General features: G+C 33.3%; 1 protein-coding gene across 2 annotated transcripts; it reads left to right on the top strand.

Annotated features, from left to right (window-relative positions):
• Positions 1-335: 335 nt before the first annotated feature.
• LOC146946706 (protein ENHANCED DISEASE RESISTANCE 2-like) lies at positions 336-14,254 on the top strand. 2 transcript variants are annotated; one of them, XM_085744628.1, is made up of 22 exons: positions 336-605; positions 696-770; positions 955-1,008; positions 4,339-4,404; positions 4,687-4,745; positions 5,219-5,295; positions 5,603-5,719; positions 6,926-6,960; positions 7,771-7,871; positions 7,950-8,045; positions 8,487-8,551; positions 9,921-9,992; positions 10,253-10,423; positions 10,535-10,737; positions 10,828-10,894; positions 11,598-11,773; positions 12,100-12,201; positions 12,380-12,427; positions 12,961-13,104; positions 13,176-13,271; positions 13,458-13,559; positions 13,887-14,254. In XM_085744628.1, exons 1-22 carry the CDS (start codon positions 402-404, stop codon positions 13,977-13,979), a joined length of 2,223 nt encoding a protein of 740 aa, XP_085600754.1. In that variant the 5' UTR covers positions 336-401; the 3' UTR covers positions 13,980-14,254. The 2 variants fall into 2 exon arrangements, with proteins under 2 accessions (XP_085600754.1, XP_085600755.1); XM_085744629.1 differs by lacking the exons at positions 336-605; positions 696-770; positions 955-1,008 and adding an exon at positions 1,249-2,048.
• The last annotated feature ends 6,110 nt before the right edge of the window (positions 14,255-20,364 follow it).

The following is a 20,364-nucleotide window of genomic DNA, read 5'->3' on the forward strand; positions in this document are numbered from 1 at the left end:
AGTAGCCTAGTGGCTGAAGGTCACACATTTTTAATGTGGAGAAGTGAGGTGTTAGGAGTTCGAACCTCTGCCCCTGCATAAATTATGCAATATCACTGCCAACTGAGCTAAGCTCACGGGAACATATAATATGAATCTTTATCTATTTATAAAAAAAAAATTTGTTTAAGCTATAATTGGAATAACGATAAAGTATAGATTTGTGAATTAATTAAAAATAAAAAAAAAGGGTTGGTTTTATGAAGGTAGCGACAGGTGTAGCTATGAAAGTTGAGAAAGTGGGTCCAACCCAACGGATATTAGGGAGCACCGAACATAACAGAAAATGGCACAATAGTTAGTTATTTTGGAAGAAAAAAGGGATCTTGTTGTTGTTGTTGTTGTAACATTGGTATGTTAGAATGGAGGCATCATCATCATCAAGTGCAAGTGGAGGAACAGGAATAGGAACAGAAGAAAAAGGAGGAATGTTTGAATATTTCGGTTGGGTTTATCACCTTGGCGTGAATTCTATTGGTCATGAATATTGTCACCTACGTTTTCTCTTCATTAGAGGCAAATGTGTTTCTATGTACAAACGTGATCCTCATCAGAATCCTGGCATTGTATGTAATGTATATTATATTATATATATTCATTTCATTTTTATCATTTTCAATCCTCATTCATTTATATTTCTTTTCTTCTCAATTCAGAAACCCATTAGGCAGGGTGTCATAGGTCCCACACTAATGGTGCAGGAGCTTGGCCCGAGAAAGGTTAACAATGGGGTATGTGTTTCATGCATTTCTTTTGATTTTATATTTTTTATGAAAAGGGCCAAATTAGGTGGTATAACAACCATTCATTATATTATTATGATAATGATAATGGTTATTTATAATAAGATTGTAGTAGATCAAAACTTACTCTTCATTATAAGCTAAAGATGATTCCTTAATTTTTCTTCCACAGGATTTTTATGTGATACGCTTTTGCAATCGATTAGACGAAAGCAGAAAGGGAGAAGTAAGTTAAAGTTGGAAATCTGCTTGTTTATTGTTGTATTGCATTATTTTAGCATGCATGCATGTAAACAACAACACATACGTACTCATTGCATGATAACTTCCTGTCTATGTCTAACTCATACTCATTTTAGAGATTCAATTCAACTATACTATGGTATGCATAAGTTCAGTTCTGCTATTTCTTCATCTCGTCAAATAAGATTACAAGTTAAGGAAGGGCATAATCGTAATTGACATATGACTATATAAATAAACATGCCAACCTTCATTTTTCCTCTTCACTACTCCCTCCAACGAACTTTCCCTAACCAACATGCAAGTGAAGTGGTAAACAATGAAGCTTGTTTGGGGTTAATTTTTCCCTCCTTCTCGGCCGAATCCCTTCTCATCTATCACCATGAATGGTTTGATTTCGAGTTCAAAACCAATAAGTAGAAATATAATAAGCAGAAGCTGGAATTGAAACTGTTTCGAATTAAGCTGTTGAATGGCCTTGTCATGATTAAATTAACAACGGTAAGATTAAGTTGCTGTATGAGTAGTTTTACAAGTAGTGATATGGGCTGAAGTTGAGTTGGAAGAAGTTGAATTTTAAGCTTAATTCTGTTGATGATTGCTGGGTCTTAGAGGTAAGAACTTAAGGAACCATGACTAGTGACAAGTTGTTAAAGTGTGGGAATAATCTGATTTGGCATGGGAGTTGTTGAGTCATAACTCATAAGCTAAAAATTGGGGCTTAAGCTGCGGAAGGAACCAGAAGTGTTTTAAGTGAGCAAGAATTAATTTTTGAGAGGGAATTGTTTATACATGCTGATTGGTTAGAGCAAGAGTGGAAATAAAGGAGTTAAGCTGTTTTGGGAATTGGCATAAGCTATAAGCTGGAGCTTAACCTGTTTGCAAAAGCTTCCAGAAGTAATTAAACTGTCAGAAAAGTGATTATAGAGGATTGAGACAAAGGTAGAAGTGGTTAAGCTGCTGTTGGGATGAAAGCTAGGAGCAGAATCAATAAGCTGATTGAAGTGGCCAGAAATTGTATTGGTGAGTTCCTTTTAGCTAAGAACCCACCATGGGTAGTTAGTTGGTTTTGTGAGAATTTTATCATGATATAACTAATTATTAGAGGAACTTAGCTCCCCTTTATAATGTTTAACTAGCTTTTAGGGATGAGTTATGGTCAATTCATTTTTAAATTATATATAGTATGGTATCAAATCCTTCTCTAGACATGATAACGTGAGATATGAATAGTCCTCGGTAGAAACTGGGTGTGTTAAATTTTAAAACAGGCTAGGTATATGACAAAAATAACTATAAAAATTCCTTACTGTGTTGTGTGGCAAGCCGTGAAGCACTTGGAAGAAACCACAACAAGCTGACTTGCACAGCCTAGTTGAGTGCGAGCTTATCATGACTTGAACAATAAGAAAGTGTTGAGGTAGGACCTGGCTGGATGAGGTGAGCTAGCATAGCAGGAAAAGTCAAACTAATGTAGTTCCGAGGTAAGAAATGGCTGGACGAGGTGAGCTAGCACGACTTGAACAATTAAACAAGTGTAGTTATGAGTGGGCCTGACTAGTCAAGTTGAAATATTAAGAGCCACGTTGGTCGTCTATATATATCCACATTCCATCAAGCGTCAAGCTTTTTAAGGCGTAGACATTTGTTCTTCATCAGATCGGTCCATACAAGTCCACAGTCCACAAGCGTCAAACATGCTAAGGCGTAGACGTTTATTCTTCCTCAAGTTAGTTTACACCAGTCCAGAGTCCACCAAACGTACCTATTATCCTATTATGACATAGATGTTTGTTCATCACCAAGTCGGTTGTCCATAGTCTGTCGGATTTTTCTTTTTTGTATTTTTTAAGTGTGATGCTTTCTGTACAAAGTAATTGAGTTATAAATGATAGTTCGATTGGAACATTTTTTCAAACTTTCACTCTCATCATCTTTAAACTTTTGAAGTGATTAAAGTGTTAGTCTTGTCCACGCTCATAATTTCCAAATCTCCTCTAAATTTCTGTCCTTAAAAATAGGCATTTGTTACCATTTCTTTTTCTACTGCAGGTATTGCTCTTATTTTGGGACTTCCTCCATCTCCGGTTCAACATAACCACTCTCGTCCTCCTACCAACTTTCCCCCTCGATTCCTTCTTCCAATTCGTTTTAACCAAATCTCATTCTCTTACTTTATTCACAAACATGACCTTCATTTATTGAAATTCTGTGTATTTCCTTAACCAAATCTCATTCCCTATATGTCCATTTCCTTAACCAATAATTCAACAAAAACCACACATTCAACACACGCCTTTAATATTGTGCCATTTCACACAAAAATGTGGGCTATTGGTGGTTTTGTGGTTTATATTGTTGTTGGGGGTAATGAAAACAAGTTTAGTCTAAATGTGATAAAGAGTTAGAAGGGACAATGTTGGTTGACCAAGGAACAATGAATTCTGTGTGAAATGGAGTTTTTGGAATATATATCAAAAAACGAGCACTCCGTCAACAACCAATGAATTTTGTTCCTTTGGATCAATTTTCGGAATTTATAGTTTTCATATCTAGGATATTGGCTCTGGCTGTTTTTGTCAGTAAATTAAAATGTAACATTTATGCAAAGTCCAGACGTATTTCTATATTGCTTTACAAAATAATTTGTACAGTAGTAGTAATGTGGATATTCAGAAGTAATACTTACTAATTGATTTGTACATAAACAACTGGAGTAGTTTTATCCAATTAAGAGATCTAGGCATTTCATACAATCCACAACTCATATATCAACAATTTAGTTCACCTATAATTAGTGTAAATTTCTTTAATCTCACTGTTTCATACAGGTTGAATGCTAGTGTTATAATTGAAAAGTCATATATTTGTATTCATCATGGAAATGTTATTTGGAGTAATAGTTTTAGATAAAGGGCTAATGCAGTGCAACGACATCATTTATAGATACCACACATTTGTCCAATAGTCAATCAAAATGAAATTCCATCATGGCAAAAAAACTCTGCTCATCTAGTAATTTCCTTCAGATGTTACAACCATTCTTCTTGTTGAGGATTGATCAAAGTGCTTTAAGCCTGATTCCCTTGACTAAAATGTATAACAGAACGTGATATTTGAAATTTTGCGTTGAAAAATTCAGTGTTAGTCTATCTCTGTCAATTCCATGAGCATCCAAATGGATATGAATCTATGTCTGTATTGAAGAACTTATTCATTTAAAATTGAATGAACCTCTTCATGTTGTGGCGGGTGCTGTTGGTTTTTGTATATTCAGTATAGAAATGATTTTTTTACCTATTTTTTCTTCAAGGTTGCCTGTGCCACCGCTGGGGAAGCACAGAAATGGATGGAAGCATTTGAACAAGCCAAGAGCCAGGTTTGAGAAAATAACAGCAAAGTTGCTTGTATATTATTTTAGCGTTTTGTTACAACCCAAAGCTGGTTTTTGTGGAAAATCTATTTTTGTGTGGGGGTGTGGATTGGAGTTTGTAGTTCAAATTTTTAAATATATTGATATTCATAGTACATGAAAATTATTGAAGTTACTTTTTTTTTTTTTTTTTTTTTTTTTTCTATCTACAAGAATTTGACATGTCATTGAACTATATTCATAACACCATTAGTATGATTGTATTCAATTTATGGATCTTCTTTGTAGGCTACGTATGAGCTATCAAGAGGAGCTAGTGCTCGAGAAAGACTAAACCAGGAAACTGAGTATGCATTTTTTTCTCCACGACATATAATTATCCAACCATCTGCTAGATAACATGAACAATATAGTCAGTAATTGTAATTGGTAATTGCTAATGAGGTTTTTTATGTTGGACGTAGTTACTGGGAATTCCAATAATTTTAATCATCCTACTCCGTGTTCTTTAATTTTCTTATTATCTTCCATCATTTTTTCTATTACAAAATCTTGAAAGTGTGAAAATTTTAGCTCCTTTGCTAAAGCCAGCGTGCGATTTGCTCCTACAAGGCCACCAACTTTGAGAAAATTTAATCTCGAGTTCTTAAGTTTACTAATAAGTCGCTCCATAACTTTCTTTCTATTTAAAACTCTCAAATTCTCATTAATATTAATGAAAGATGTGTAGTTTTTGAAACATTTTTAGGTGGCCTGCCTTAGAAGTCATGTTTTATAACTTGCTATAAATTGGCATATCACTTATCTTCTATTGTGGAAGGATCAATCTAGAAGGACATCGACCTAGAGTGAGGCGGTATGCCTCTGGGCTGAGGAAGCTTAAAAGAATTGGCCAAGGTAAATTGATAAAATTGTTTGATTGATAATATTCATTGGGGAGCTATTAATGTATTTGTCATTTGCTTAACAATTCATGACATGTATTTATGATTCTCTTATGCCATCATTATATTGTGGTTGGATTACATAAACCATATGTTTTGTATTTAACCAGAGTCAGATGGTGTGTATGTTTACTTTCTTATTTTTTAACAGAGAGATTTAAATAATTGATATGAACAAAAAACAGGTAGAACTAATAATAGTACTAATAATAGTACTTTTACATTATTTGGTAACAATTTTTTTTCTCTTTCATTTAAAGGCCCAGAGTCGCTATTACGGCTATCATCAAAGTTTTTTGGTAGTTCAGACGGGTTTGAAGGGGAAACTGGAGATGCATTTGAAGCGCATCAGTGGAAATGTGTTCGAACAATGTCTGGTACTTTACTTTTACCACACACTGATATATGGCTTGAAATAGGATGTAAAAGTGGCAGAAAGAAAAAATCTATTAAGAATGAGCTGCTGTTTTGCAAGATATGTCCTAGTGAACTTTCTTGTGACGACCAAATAGCTTTGTATCGCTCTTCAATTTTTTATTTTTTTTCCTTCCTATTTTGACTTCATTTGAAGTCCTGTTAGGCGCCATGAAGACTTCTTTTGTGAATTCTATTGACCAGCCAACAGACATGTTGAATTAGTTTTTACGGGGTGTGATGGGTTTGGATATCAGGGAGGAAACTGGGATAATTCCTACTCGGAGCAGGGAATTCAATATCTGAATGAAAACTGGTGCAGAGTGAGTGAAGAGTTTAAGCAATGAAAGTGAGTGAGAGAGGAAAATTGTAATTGAGTAATAAAATGAGAGTCTCTTTTCATTCCAGCCACTATGGCCAATAGAAAGATCAGTTAACTTACAATTGCAATTCTTCAAAGGAAATATTCTGATAAAACAAACTTAGTTGACTCTCGTTTAAATAGAAATTAAACTAAAAGGTAAAAGTAAAATGGAGTTACAACAGGCTTATTGCTGTAACACAGGGTTTTACTTCATAGGATAGTTAACATACGTGACATGCCATAGGAATCTAACATATATGCTGCAGCTTGAGGGGAGTACATTTATAGGGTCTTAGGATAACATACATACGTGACAAGCTATAGACATCTAACATATATGTTTTAGCCTGAGGGGACTCTTGATTTCAAGCATAATTAGTATTTATGCTTTTTTTCTAGTATCACCATTTAAACCTCCTATTTCTTGATAGCCCTTCATAGTTATCATAGATAACCTTGGTTGATTGATTTGATATCGAAATTCAAGGACATCGACAATTTTTTATTTTTTTTGTGTTGTGTTTGTGTGTATTTGTAGATAATATAAGATAATTCATTCAATTACGAAATACTTATAATGTAGTGAATATTTTGAAGGTGGTTTAAGGTTGAATCTTTGGTCTATATGATTTTTCTAAATGTGAGCACATATTTTCATAACAAATACTCCTTGATGGTTGACCCATTTGTTTGAGAAATATTTGGGTAGGATTCTCACATTTCAATGTTTGACTTTCGAGAACTTTATATTTGACCTTTTGAATTTATTCTTATCCTTCCTGGTGCTTCTTGTTTGTGGTTTCAGGTATTAGAATTTTTGAGGATATTGCTAGTCACAAGGTATGTTACTGTATGTAAGCCTAAATTATATATCATTAAAATTTAATTAGGTTTGCATTTATGTATGTCATTTTAATTGAAGTACAATGTTTGGATTTAACCAATTCTCTTCTCTTAAACGGCCTATATTCCTAAAGCACAGACTAATACTGGTTGAATGACAGGATTCTAACACACCCTGTAATAAACATCTAGAGCATAATCATATACTTCCAACCTAAACAATCCATCATCTAATACATCATGTCTACTTTCTGCCATATCTCCAGCCTCCTCCGTTGCCTTGTCATATCAATATCATTCTCCTATTCCAAACTCTAGTGTGGTCTCTCTCCTCATCCCCACTGCTGAGCATTATCCTTGTAGTCTTCTTCTATTTCTTCCACTACTTCTTCACTTATTGTCTCTTTCTCCTCATCTTAGATCTTCTTATACTCACTCTAACTAGGCTTAATCCACGTGTGGGATATTCAATCCAAGGTTGCACGCTACATTGCTCAGTATCTTTTTGTGGCTTTAGATTTTACTTACTGAGTTAGCAGTATCTTTTTGTCACCGTTATGTTACATTGTGATAGCCAAAAGACAGAGACACTAACATATAATCCAGTATTTCGTGCAAGTATTAAACTTATGGAAATTGATCTCTTTCTAGTTTGTGAAAAGGTCCCCAGCAGTAATAATTTGTACCGTATGTCTTTGAAAATGCACTTATCACATTGAAAATAAACAAATGTGTACTTTACTTTATTATGGTGGGATAGATAGATGTGTGTATTTTTTGCTTTAACATCTGTTTTATGCTTTGTAGAATGGTAAGGGTATCCTCGCTAAATCGGTTGGTGTTATTGATGCAACTGCAGATAGTGTTTTTGAAGTGTTTTTAAACACCGATCGGAGGAAAAGATATGAGTAAGTTTTCTATAAAAGCGGCTTCTTTGGATTGATAGCATATTGGGGAAATCAGTCATTAGCATAATTACTTTTCAGGTGGGATATGTTGATGGGTGACTTGCAGCTGATAGAATCTTATGATGGACATTACGATGTTGTTTATGGGACGTATGATCCTAAGTATCAAACCAGGTAACCAATGGATGTTCAATTCATAACTTCAAATAGCATTACAACTAGATTGTTATTATAGTAGTATTTTAAGTACTTTCATCATTTATAATCTTATTCAAATATCACATAACTTCGTCGTTTGTGTGTGTGTGTGTGTGAAATTTGGATTGTTATAATTGATGGAGGTTTGCATGAGCTCGTGAGTTTTACTAAAATGATATTTGACCTCCACTTTGTAAAATATCATATATTTTATAATGGATGTATTCTATTTAGTTTTTATCTGTCTCTATCCAAAGTAGCTAATTGTTATTGAAAAAATTTAGTTTCCATGTAGCTATAATTTTATTGCATGTCTAACAGTTTTCCTGTTGCCTTATTATTTTTCATTAGTGAATAAGGAGCAAATTTTACTTTTAAAATTGGCCATTCATGAATTTCTTTTCAAACCTAATCCAGATGGCACTCAAAGCGGGATTTTATCTTCTCTAGGCAATGGTTTCATGCACAAGATGGAACATACAGTAAGACTTTGATTTTTCATTTTAATTTCTCTTAAGACAGCAGTATGAAAATGGAATATAGAATATAAAATATGAGAAGAACAATTTGGAATAGAATTTTGTGTATATTTCTTGTACCGTATGTACCTCTAGGCCATATATATAATATATTTACAGAAGTATGTTAAGCTAATCCTAAGGCAAGACAGCCACAATCCTCAATCAGTGGGATCTAATTTACTGTGCATTGAAAGGAAAATAACTAGAGTTAACTATCATAGGAGGTAAATATATACGCATTAAATAGAGTCAACTATGCAGAAGATATTTCCTAACAATTTCAGCAGAATAAAGCTTTTAAATAACACATAAAACTCAAATAAAACCTCAGAACTAGGGGTGGCAAAACAGGCTTGACCCGCCGGGCCGGCCCGTTTGGCTCGCTATTTTTGGCGGGCTGAGTCGAAGTTTTGAACTCGCTTTTTATAGTTGGTTCGGCTCGGCTCGTCTCGTTGAAAAGCGGGGCGGGCACGGGGTGGGGCGGGGCGGCCCGCTTAACTTGTTGGAAACAATTATGTTACGACGACAACAGGAGGAGGAGGAGGAGGTGCACCATATATTCATAACTTCGATGATGATTGACTTGGAGTTGATTGATTTAATAAAAGAATTATGTTGTTGCTGCGATTATTTTTGAGACTTGTTTTATGCTTTTGGATTTATCTTGGTTGTTTAGTTTATTTTTAGACTTATTTTATGTTTTGGATTTATTTTGGTTGTTGGATTTATTTTAGAACTTATTTTATGTTTTTCGATTTATCTTGGTTGTTGAGTTTATTTATTTTGATACTTATTTTATCCTTTTGGATTTAATTTGGTTGTTGAATTTATTTTATGATTTGTTTTATGTTGCGCATTTGCCTTATTTTGCTATTAATTATAATGTTGAATTCGATAATTTGTTAATTATCTTGTTTTTCACAAATTTATTTGCCACCTATTCTTTTATATTTTTTTAATTATAAAAACAACATAGTTTTTTTTTGTAACAATTAAGTTGTAAAAGAAAAATCAAAAAAAGTTTTTTGTTTGGCGGGCCGGCCCGCCAACTCGCAAGTCCGCCACAAAACGGGGCGGGGTGAGATTTTGGACTCGGTCACTAATTTTGACTCGGCTCGTCTTGATTTTTAGCGGGCTTAGACGCGGCGGGCCTAAACGGGGCGGGCCGGCCCGCTTTGCCATCCCTACTCAGAACTGATGTTTATGTAATTGAGCTTCACATCCATCATGCTTAGCAGTTTTTTTTAGGAGGTAAATTGATTTAGAATGCATATTGTATTCTGACTAGATTGATTTAGACTGACATGCTCGATCTGTTTAACTGATGCAGCTATCTTGCAATTTCCAGCAATTCATAAGAAAAAGCCGCCAAAAGTAGGCTATCGACGTACAAAAATTAATCGTAAGATATATTATTTGTGTAATTTAACTTCATTGTTGGAGCAAGAGTTTTTTGCTGGGGTGTTTACATAAAGATAGGAAAAAGGTGTTGAATGAGAATCACATAAATTTGTTCGATGCTTGTCAAGTTTAATTTTTCTTAATAGAAGCTTCTTATATCTTACTATTTCTTTAAACTCAATAGAAGAAAAAGAAAAAGTTAATATTACCTTGTACTTCTTTGTGATCATTCACAAATTTTATCCACGCATTGTGGTGCAGCATCGACGTGGGAGATAAGAAATTTGAACACACCAATGGGATCAAATGTACCAAGATGTTTAGTGACCCACACATTAGAAATACACTCTACAGCTTGGCATAAGTGGAAGAACAGCCAGGACACAAAATTTGAGAAGAGCATCCCTTATGCATTGTTGTGTCAAGTGGCAGGTAAAGGAGTTGAACTTTTGTTTTCATCTTGTATCTATCTGAACTCAAGAATTATTGGCAATTCTTACTATCAGAAGAATGTGTCTTAAAATAGTAACATTTGTTAAATAGGTCTAAAGGAATATATTGGAGCCAATCCAGCACTCCACCAACAAGATTCTGTTTCTGTTGTTCATTCCAAACTCTCCAGTATTTCGTTGTCTGGAGCTGAATATGAAAATGCAGAAGTGCAGGATGAATTTTATGATGCTATTGCTGCTGAGTCATCGACATCAGATGACGAAAGTGATGAGGACGAGGGCCTTGAGCATAAGGTCTACTTGAATCTTGTTATTGATTTGAAACAGAGAAAAAGTACTATTTCTGTAAAACACTATAATTTATTACTTTTTCAAATTTTTCAGGATCAAAAGGTCAAACTAAAGAATATTTCATGGGCTATGACAGCCTTACCTTTGAAGCGAACAACAGGTCAGTTTCTTTTCTTGTTTGTTGTTATTTGCAAGGGACAAGGGGTCTAAACACATTAATAATCATTTGTGCGGCACAAATTCTTACCCTTTTGTGTCTAAGTTCAAATTTTTGGTAATTTAGACTGTCCTGTTACAAGGGATCTAAATCCTTATCAAGTTTAAATGTGCTGGAGTGTAGGATATGCTTCCAGCATGAACCCTACAATATGTGTCACCCTTCATCAATTTTACTCTTAAAAAACAAGTTTGTTGTCTTCAGACTATATCAGAATTACCAACTAAACAAGCCTCTAAACTGAAAAAACCTTTTATGCTCCCACTGGACGTTAACCATGTTCCCATCGGAGTTGTTAATTCTAATTAATCAAATCTAATGGTTATAATTAGGTGTTCTCATTTCTCACAATAATCAAGTGTTGTCACTAGTCGTCCCATATATATCAAATATAACTTTTTATTAAAAAGGGATCATGCAGAAGTTTTTTAGCTCTTTTACTTCTGTTTATCTATTCATATGAAGCACTTTTATCATTTGTAACCAACATGATAAAGTCACTCTAGTTTCTTAATTTCACAGATCTCTTTAAATCGGTTCACCCCGCACACATATACACACTCACACACACACACACACACACACACACACATTCATTCATATATTTCAACATCAAGCCTAAAAGAATTGGTCATTTTGCTTGCAGCTCCAAATCTATGCAAAGAATTAGATTCTCATGTAAGTCCTATAGAAATTGATGCAAGTGACTTTAATGGTTCTCTGCGCAAAGGAAAGGATGACAATGACACAGACTGTTGGACGTCTCCTAGTGGTGAAGGATTTAAGATTAGAGGAAAAAACTATCTAAAAGATAATTCTAAGGTGAGTTTACCATTTAACTATTTTTATCATCCATGAATCAAAAAGACATGACTTAGGTGGGATTTTCAATTTCTAAGAAAAATATGGATAATCATATATACATTATAACAGATTTGAAGATTTATTCAATATTTAGATGCTTAAGTTTTTTTAATTGTTTGAGGAAACATTTCCAAATGAGCCGATTGAGTAAAGAATAAAGGTGGTAAAATATTTTAAAATTCGAGTATAGCACTTGTGCTACACTTGTTTTAAATTGAGTTTCATTGATCTAAATCTAAAGATTTAAAGCTTTAGATGTTGTGGATATGACATTCCTTATGCAGGTAGTTGGAGGAGATCCTCTTCTCAAGCTCGTAGCAATTGATTGGTTAAAAGTTGATAAACCTGTAGATAAAGTTGCGCTACACAGTAGAAGCATGGTTCAGGTAAAAATTGATATTTCAAGACTTTACATCTTAATATTAATCTAGCTGCAATTGATTAGTTGAGTGTGAGATGCCAATTTAATTGATATATCTATGTTGTCAACATTTTTGCTAAAAAAAAATTCATAATTTTTGCCTCGCCATTTTTGCTAAGCGATCGTTCCCTTCTGAACTGCAGAGTGAAGCTGGTAAAAAGCTGCCATTTATCCTTGTATTAAATCTCCAGGTATGGATATCTCTGCTCTTGCATATCAGATTACTGCAAGGTGAAGTTTAGCAAACATATTAATATTATAAAAACTACTTTGATTATGATTATACAGTGGATCTTTAAATTCCAATTAAGTGGTTGGTCATTTAGCATCATTATAAGGCAACCGTGTCCCATTTTACATTTTCAAGCTGTGTGAGCTTCATATCAAGGACAACGTTTCATCTTTTTTATTTTTTTGTTTCCAATAAAAGAGGAATTTACTAAGCAAAAGAACGGAAATACAAGATCACAAGAATTACAAATGTTATTTGAATGCAACAAAAAATTTCAGTTGAAATCACGAATACAGTGCAACATATCATATTTTGTATATCGGTCAATCTCTGGCATTGCTCAACAATGTGAGATTTATTTGGTTGAAGAGATTTTTTTTCTTCATAAATGTATTTGTTTATTTTATGTATATTAAGTTTTGCGATGGGAAAATATATGTATGCTTAGTTATAAGATTATCAAGGAAGTTTTTACTTTGTTGTCAATCCCAGGTTCCAGCTAAACCAAACTACAGTTTGGTTCTATATTATGCATCTGAAAGACCTATAAATAAAGATTCTCTATTGGCTAAGTTTTTGGATGGAGATGACATGTTTCGAGACTCAAGATTCAAACTAATTCCAAGTATAGTTGAGGTGTGTGATTCTTAATAAATGTTGTATGAATTTTTTTTAATTGAGTAGCTAATGATTTTCAATTGATAAAGGGATATTGGATGGTCAAAAGAGCTGTTGGAACAAAAGCTTGCCTTTTGGGGAAAGCTGTGACTTGTAAATACTTCAAACAAGATAACTTTTTGGAGGTAAAGATACAATAGCAAGTTAAGATTTGTTATAATTTGACGCTTGCCTATCCAAATACATATTGCTATTAAACTGAGCACGACCGTTCATAGAATGGAGCATCAGAATACACATGAAACTTTTCTTGCATTGTCGTAAATTCTCTGATTGATTACACTTTAATAGCGATTTTCTGCATGATGCAGATAGATGTGGATATTGGATCATCCTCTGTAGCCAGGAGTGTTGTTGGCCTTGTTCTGGGATACGTCACAAGCCTGGTCGTTGACCTTGCAATTTTAATAGAGGTTTGTGCCATTTTTAGTTATAATATTTCTGGACAAATTATATTATGGTTTCCGTGTTCTTTTCATGTGGACTTGAGATTTGTTTGGATTAAGGAGTCTGTTATTTTATGAAAAATCCGTAGTTTGTGATTCACTGGTGTAAATGTGAATTGCAAAAGGATAGTATTGCAGTCTTGGCGTATCTTATTTCGAGTAAATACTAAATTTGATCCTTAAATAAAGCATATCCACGTTTGTCTAGTAGATTCTAATGAAGTTTGTGATAGTAGTGATGAATGAGTATATCCACTTTGATGCATATACTTTGTACTGATGCCATATTTGCAGGCAAAAGAAGAGTCAGAGCTGCCAGAGTACATTCTTGGAACTGTTCGATTAAATCGCGTAAGACTTGAATCTGCCGTACCGTTTGAAGTTTGAGGTGATCTACAAAGAGTATTCAAAAGTGTATGTACACTAGTTGTTTGATTGATAACTTTTCCATTACACTGAGGACTCTAATCAGAAAATGTAAATTTGATGGATTTGATTATGTTAGTGCTAGTGAGGAGGCTGGTTATATAACTAGTAACTACACAATCTAGTTTTCTTGTAATATAGTACTCCCTCTGTATCTTATTATGTGTCATATGAAATTATGTGCAGCTGCGCACCTTTTAAGAAAATAATTTATTGTATTTGATTTAAAGATAAAATAACTTTTCTTGACTAAATTATTTATTGGTGTACTTAGATAGAAAGACTAGTTAATATAAAATCGGTTGAGAAACAAAGAGAAATAATAAATACTTTCTTTATTATCTAAAATGACAAATTATTTGTGACTAATTTGATATTTTAAAGATGACACTTTATTTGAGAATAAGGGAGTATGAAATAATGTACTCCCTAAAAAAAAAAAATAGAACTGTCACAATAAATACGCGCACTTGTTGCTATAGCGACTTCAACTACTCCCTCCGTCCCTATATCTAAACACCCATTTGATTTTGTTTTTCTCCTTAAATGTAAACTCCTTTTCAAATTACTAGATGCATTTATTACTTTTTTCCTAAACATACCCCTAATTAATACTACTAATTTGCCTTGAAATATGAATAGTTAAATTTATTACACATACAAAGGACAATTTGGTAATATAAATACACAAAACAGACACATTAATTAAACTGGCAACTTTTTTTAAGAAATGTGAAAAAAGCAAAGGGGGTTACATTAAGGGACGGAGGGAGTATTTAATTTCTTCATCTAAGATATTTCAAAAAAAAAAAAAAAAACTTCATCTAAGATAGAAGCATTGTCAAACTGCCAAATTTGAAAATATCGAAATTAGAAACAACTATAAAGTAAGATGTTTTTTTTTTTTTTTTTATCAAAGCAATGAAATAAAAAAGACATGAGAGACTTGAACTAATACAGAGTCACATAGTGTAGAACATATGAGAAGAAAAACCGGAACTATCCTAAGAAAAGAAATGCCCAAAGGAAAGAGGTGTCAAAGACCACCATTGTACAAAAACAAGACAAATTATGACCATACTTGGCCAAACAAATGCTATAAGACTACCCTCTATGAAAATTTGAACAAAAGTATTGACATTTCTAGTTATTTTTTTGCAAATGAACCAACTATTCTGTATTTGCCCAAGCTTTGGAGGCACCTTTTTGGGCACGAGTCCTCATTCCGGCTGAGTTGAAACTATTAGGCTTCACTTTGTTCAACTGCTTCTTCTTCTTCTTTCTCTATGCCTTAGTGCTCTCAGATAAATTTGGGTAGTGCTGCTCAAAGACTGATGTGATGACTTCATTATTGTCCTCTTCCACTACTTTATTCCCCCCAGAATTTGGAGAGAATCTGCACACTCTTACGGACTGCAACATAATGGTGGGAGGGTTTGGAGGCAGGAACCAAGATTTGGTTTGAAGGAGCTTGTTGTAACGCCCGTCTTAATTATTTAATTAATTCAATGAGGTTTAGAATATATTTGTAAATATATGCTTATACGATTTATGATTTAAGTGATCTACATGATTTATATGTGTGAATTATATGATTCATGAAGTTGAGTGGTTTATATGAATTATAGATAATTTATGTGAAGAATATGTTTTGTGAAGTTATGATGTTGGTGTGACTTATTTTATTATTAAATAAAATAAGATATGAGAAATAAAATAAAAATATTAGAATTTGGGCTGTGATGTGAAAAGAGTATTCTTAGAGGTGTAAAGAGAAATTAGAAGTGAGGTTATAAATAAAAGGAGTTAGGTTGAGAAAAGTTTTAGGCAGAACGTACGTTTTTGGAGAAAAAGGGAGAAAAGTCAGAAAGAGAGAAGAACAAAAGGAGGCTCTCGATTTCTGCTATTACCAGGTAAGGGTGAGACGAATTTTCAATATTATTAAGAGTATGATTCAATAGGATGAATTTAGCATGATTAGATTAAGTTTTGGTGAGAATTAGGAATTAGGTTTAAGACCGAATTTGATGATTGAATCATGAAAAGATGTTAGGTTGATGCTAAATTAGTGTACAGAACTTAGATATATCATAAGATGATAATTAGATGTTGAATTGAGGTTAGAATTAGGAGATTAAGTGAAAAGTTGGAATTTTTAGGTTTCTGGTCGTACTGACATTCATCGCTTGCACCTGCGAGCAAGAACACTCGCAACTGCGAGCTACCCCAAGACACTCGCAACGTGAAAATTTCATAATAAATTATCAGAGTAATTCACATAAACGGAATGCTACATCTCTTTATCATAAAATCTTAAAAAAATAGATAATAATTTATCCTTCAAAAATTCATCAACATAATATTTAAAAAAACTTCGCAGCGGATTTAGTTTAACAATAGAAATAGTCTCGGCACGCAGGCCTCATCATAAAAGTCTCATAAATCTTAGTTCAATAATAATTCTTAAACTTCAAAAGCAATACGTAAAGGAACAGAAAATAGTATCAAAATCCCCATCCCGTTACGTATCAGAGCACCTAAAGACACACTTGTGAGGAGTCCACTCACGACCACGCCTAATCTTGATTACCTGCAAGTTACCCATACGAAGAGCAACATTTTCAAGCAGAAGGAGTGAGATTTCTCAAACAATAATATTAAGCTCATAAATCATAAATTACATTTAACAATATAAACATCTTATAATTTAACAATTACAATCAAATACATAGACATCAGCATTTCATCTTAGCAATATATCATCATATAGAAGTCACAATCATCGTCACATATCATCTTACTAAAAGGCATCACAAAGTAATTCGTTAAAACATCACAACTTAACAACTTGACTTGACAATGCATCTAGACTCGACTATGCAACTCTTAACGTCTTAAACCATCTTGAATCATCATGAAAATGCAAATGCATGTGGTACCAATCTAGGGCATAAGCCCTCGTCGCTTATGAGCATAAATATACTCCTAGGGCATAAGCCCTCGTCGCTATTGAGCAAAAGCTCCTAGGGCATGAGCCCTCGTCTCTGGTTGAGCAAAAGCTCCATCGTCGTGGTTGAGCAAAAGCTCCATCGTCGTGGTTGAGCAAAAGCTCCAGGGCATGAGCCCTCATCTTTAAATGAGTATGCATGGACTCAACATCTTACGTCTTAGAAACTTCATGAACATCTATGACATCTTAACAACTTGACGACTTCATAACGACTCGACGACTTAACAACTTCATATCATCTTAACGTCTTAACATCTTAACATCTTAGCATCTTAAAACATCATATATAATTCATATTAATACTCATATAACAATATCACATTGATAATAAACAACATCTTAAGACATCATATTCACCAATCATAAACAACTTCATATAACATCATATTTAAACATCATCAATAATTCACTATGTATCTTTGTAAAAACATAGTAAATTATCCACAACATATTTTCATGTCAAACCAAAGCTACTGGAAATATATCACAAATATCAACAACTTTCATGTTTACAACAAAGATCAATTCAAAACAGAAACATATGAACAAAACGCAAAAACATGAAACAGAGAATGTTGTCACCGTATAATTTTGCTAAGACGTCCCTGTAGTATTTTCATCATAACTCACAGACCAAACATCATTTTTCATGTCAAACCAAAGCCACTAGAAAGCTAACAAAATTATCTAAAACTTTCATGTTTACGCCTAAGACCAATTATGTACCGATCAATACCAGTTTTCATTTTAAATTCGGAAAAGTTGTGCTGAAAGTCCATTAAAATTCACTGTGACCTACGTGCAGTAATTTAACCATAACTCAAGTTCTATAAATCCTACTGACGTGAGACCAATGGCATTAGAAAGCTAACATCCATACCTACAACTTTCGTGTTTACACCTAAGACCAATTCCGCACCAATCAATATCAGTTTTAATATCAAAATTCGGGCTGAATGCAGATTTTCTCCAAGTTTCACCTAATCTCATGGTTCTAACTTCAAAACTACTTCCAATAATCATCCTATGGATTATCTAAGGTCTCTACACAATTTCTACATCAATTCAACAAGTTTTCATCATCTAATCATCAAAACTCTCTCAAAACCCTAATTCTCAAATTCTCACAAACTCTCCCCAACTTGTTAGATGTAATCTAATGATTTAACAACTTAATATTAATGCAAGATAGTCTCACCCTCACCTTAGATTAATTCCTGAATCAGCAGCAACGTTCTTCTTTCCTAAGGTATTCTCATCTTCTCTTGACTTTTCTCTTCTCTTCTCTTCTTTCTTGTTCTCCTCTTTTCCAAAAAGCGGTTTAAGGTAAACTCTTTCCAACCTAAGCTTCTCTATTTATAATACTAAAATATTCTTCCCAAATCTATTTAGGTCCAACAACTTATTCTTCTTTCTATTCTAACCCCCAATTCCACTCACACTAATAATCCTCATAATCTTATAAATAATATTTCTCTACTAAATATAGTCTTCCACAAAATATATAATAATACACCATATAACAAATAATAGCATATTTCATCAAAATATATGTATATAATATTTTAACACCAAATAACAAATATACCTCTTCATTGAATAATAAATATATTTGTACACTAGATAACATATATATGTTCACACAAAATAACAAATATATTTCTACACTAAATAACATATATATTTCCACACAAAATAACAAATATATTTCTACACCAAATAACATATATATTTCTACACCAAATAAAATATATATTTCTACACAAAATAACAAATATATCTCTTCATCAGATAACAAATATATTATGCTAGTAAATACCAACATATAACATAACAAAATACCACTCATCAAAATAAATCGACTAAATCATAAAAAGACATCTAATCTAAAAACTACCTTCAAATCTACTTACTCTAGTAATTCTCATATTCTTATAAATAATATAATAATGCCACTTAATAAAATACTAACACCTCACATATTTAAATAAATCACATAAATAGACTCTAACTTAATAAAATTTATTAAATAAAAAGGATAGCGTTACAACTCTCCCTAACTTAAAAGAATTTCGTCCTCGAAATTCAAGCACAATAGAAAATAAATTTAGTCATTACTTCTTCAAACAAAACACAAAAACTACATCAAGTTAGTCAGTTAAACATGATCACATAAAAACATAACTACTAACTAGAAAACATGACGACACGACTCAACGACTCATCTACTTGGCCGGACGGACCGACCTGCTCTGATACCAATTGTAACACCCCGTTTTCCCAACGTGAAAATTTCATAATAAATTATCAGAGTAATTCACATAAACGGAATGCTACATCTCTTTATCATAAAATCTTAAAAAAATAGATAATAATTTATCCTTCAAAAATTCATCAACATAATATTTAAAAAAACTTCGCAGCGGATTTAGTTTAACAATAGAAATAGTCTCGGCACGCATGCCTCATCATAAAAGTCTCATAAATCTTAGTTCAATAATAATTCTTAAACTTCAAAAGCAATACGTAAAGGAACAGAAAATAGTATCAAAATCCCCATCCCGTTACGTATCAGAGCACCTAAAGACACACTTGTGAGGAGTCCACTCACGACCACGCCTAATCTTGATTACCTGCAAGTTACCCATACGAAGAGCAACATTTTCAAGCAGAAGGAGTGAGATTTCTCAAACAATAATATTAAGCTCATAAATCATAAATTACATTTAACAATATAAACATCTTATAATTTAACAATTACAATCAAATACATAGACATCAGCATTTCATCTTAGCAATATATCATCATATAGAAGTCACAATCATCGTCACATATCATCTTACTAAAAGGCATCACAAAGTAATTCGTTAAAACATCACAACTTAACAACTTGACTTGACAATGCATCTAGACTCGACTATGCAACTCTTAACGTCTTAAACCATCTTGAATCATCATGAAAATGCAAATGCATGTGGTACCAATCTAGGGCATAAGCCCTCGTCGCTTATGAGCATAAATATACTCCTAGGGCATAAGCCCTCGTCGCTATTGAGCAAAAGCTCCTAGGGCATGAGCCCTCGTCTCTGGTTGAGCAAAAGCTCCATCGTCGTGGTTGAGCAAAAGCTCCAGGGCATGAGCCCTCATCTTTAAATGAGTATGCATGGACTCAACATCTTACGTCTTAGAAACTTCATGAACATCTATGACATCTTAACAACTTGACGACTTCATAACGACTCGACGACTTAACAACTTCATATCATCTTAACGTCTTAACATCTTAACATCTTAGCATCTTAAAACATCATATATAATTCATATTAATACTCATA

This window comes from Medicago sativa, chromosome 2 (assembly GCF_051527215.1).
Source record: "Medicago sativa cultivar Bolivia chromosome 2, Bolivia_mono, whole genome shotgun sequence".
NCBI lineage: Eukaryota > Viridiplantae > Streptophyta > Magnoliopsida > Fabales > Fabaceae > Medicago > Medicago sativa.

What these genes read in the sequence shown, in the direction of transcription:
- LOC146946706 (XM_085744628.1), top strand. Translation starts at nt 402, where the DNA reads ATGGAGGCATCATCATCATCAAGTGCAAGTGGAGGAACAGGAATAGGA. An exon ending in ATGTGTTCGAACAATGTCTG is followed by an intron (nt 5,720 to 6,925) that starts GTACTTTACTTT and finishes TTGTGGTTTCAG; the next exon opens with GTATTAGAATTTTTGAGGAT. An exon ending in AACAAGATAACTTTTTGGAG is followed by an intron (nt 13,272 to 13,457) that starts GTAAAGATACAA and finishes TGCATGATGCAG; the next exon opens with ATAGATGTGGATATTGGATC.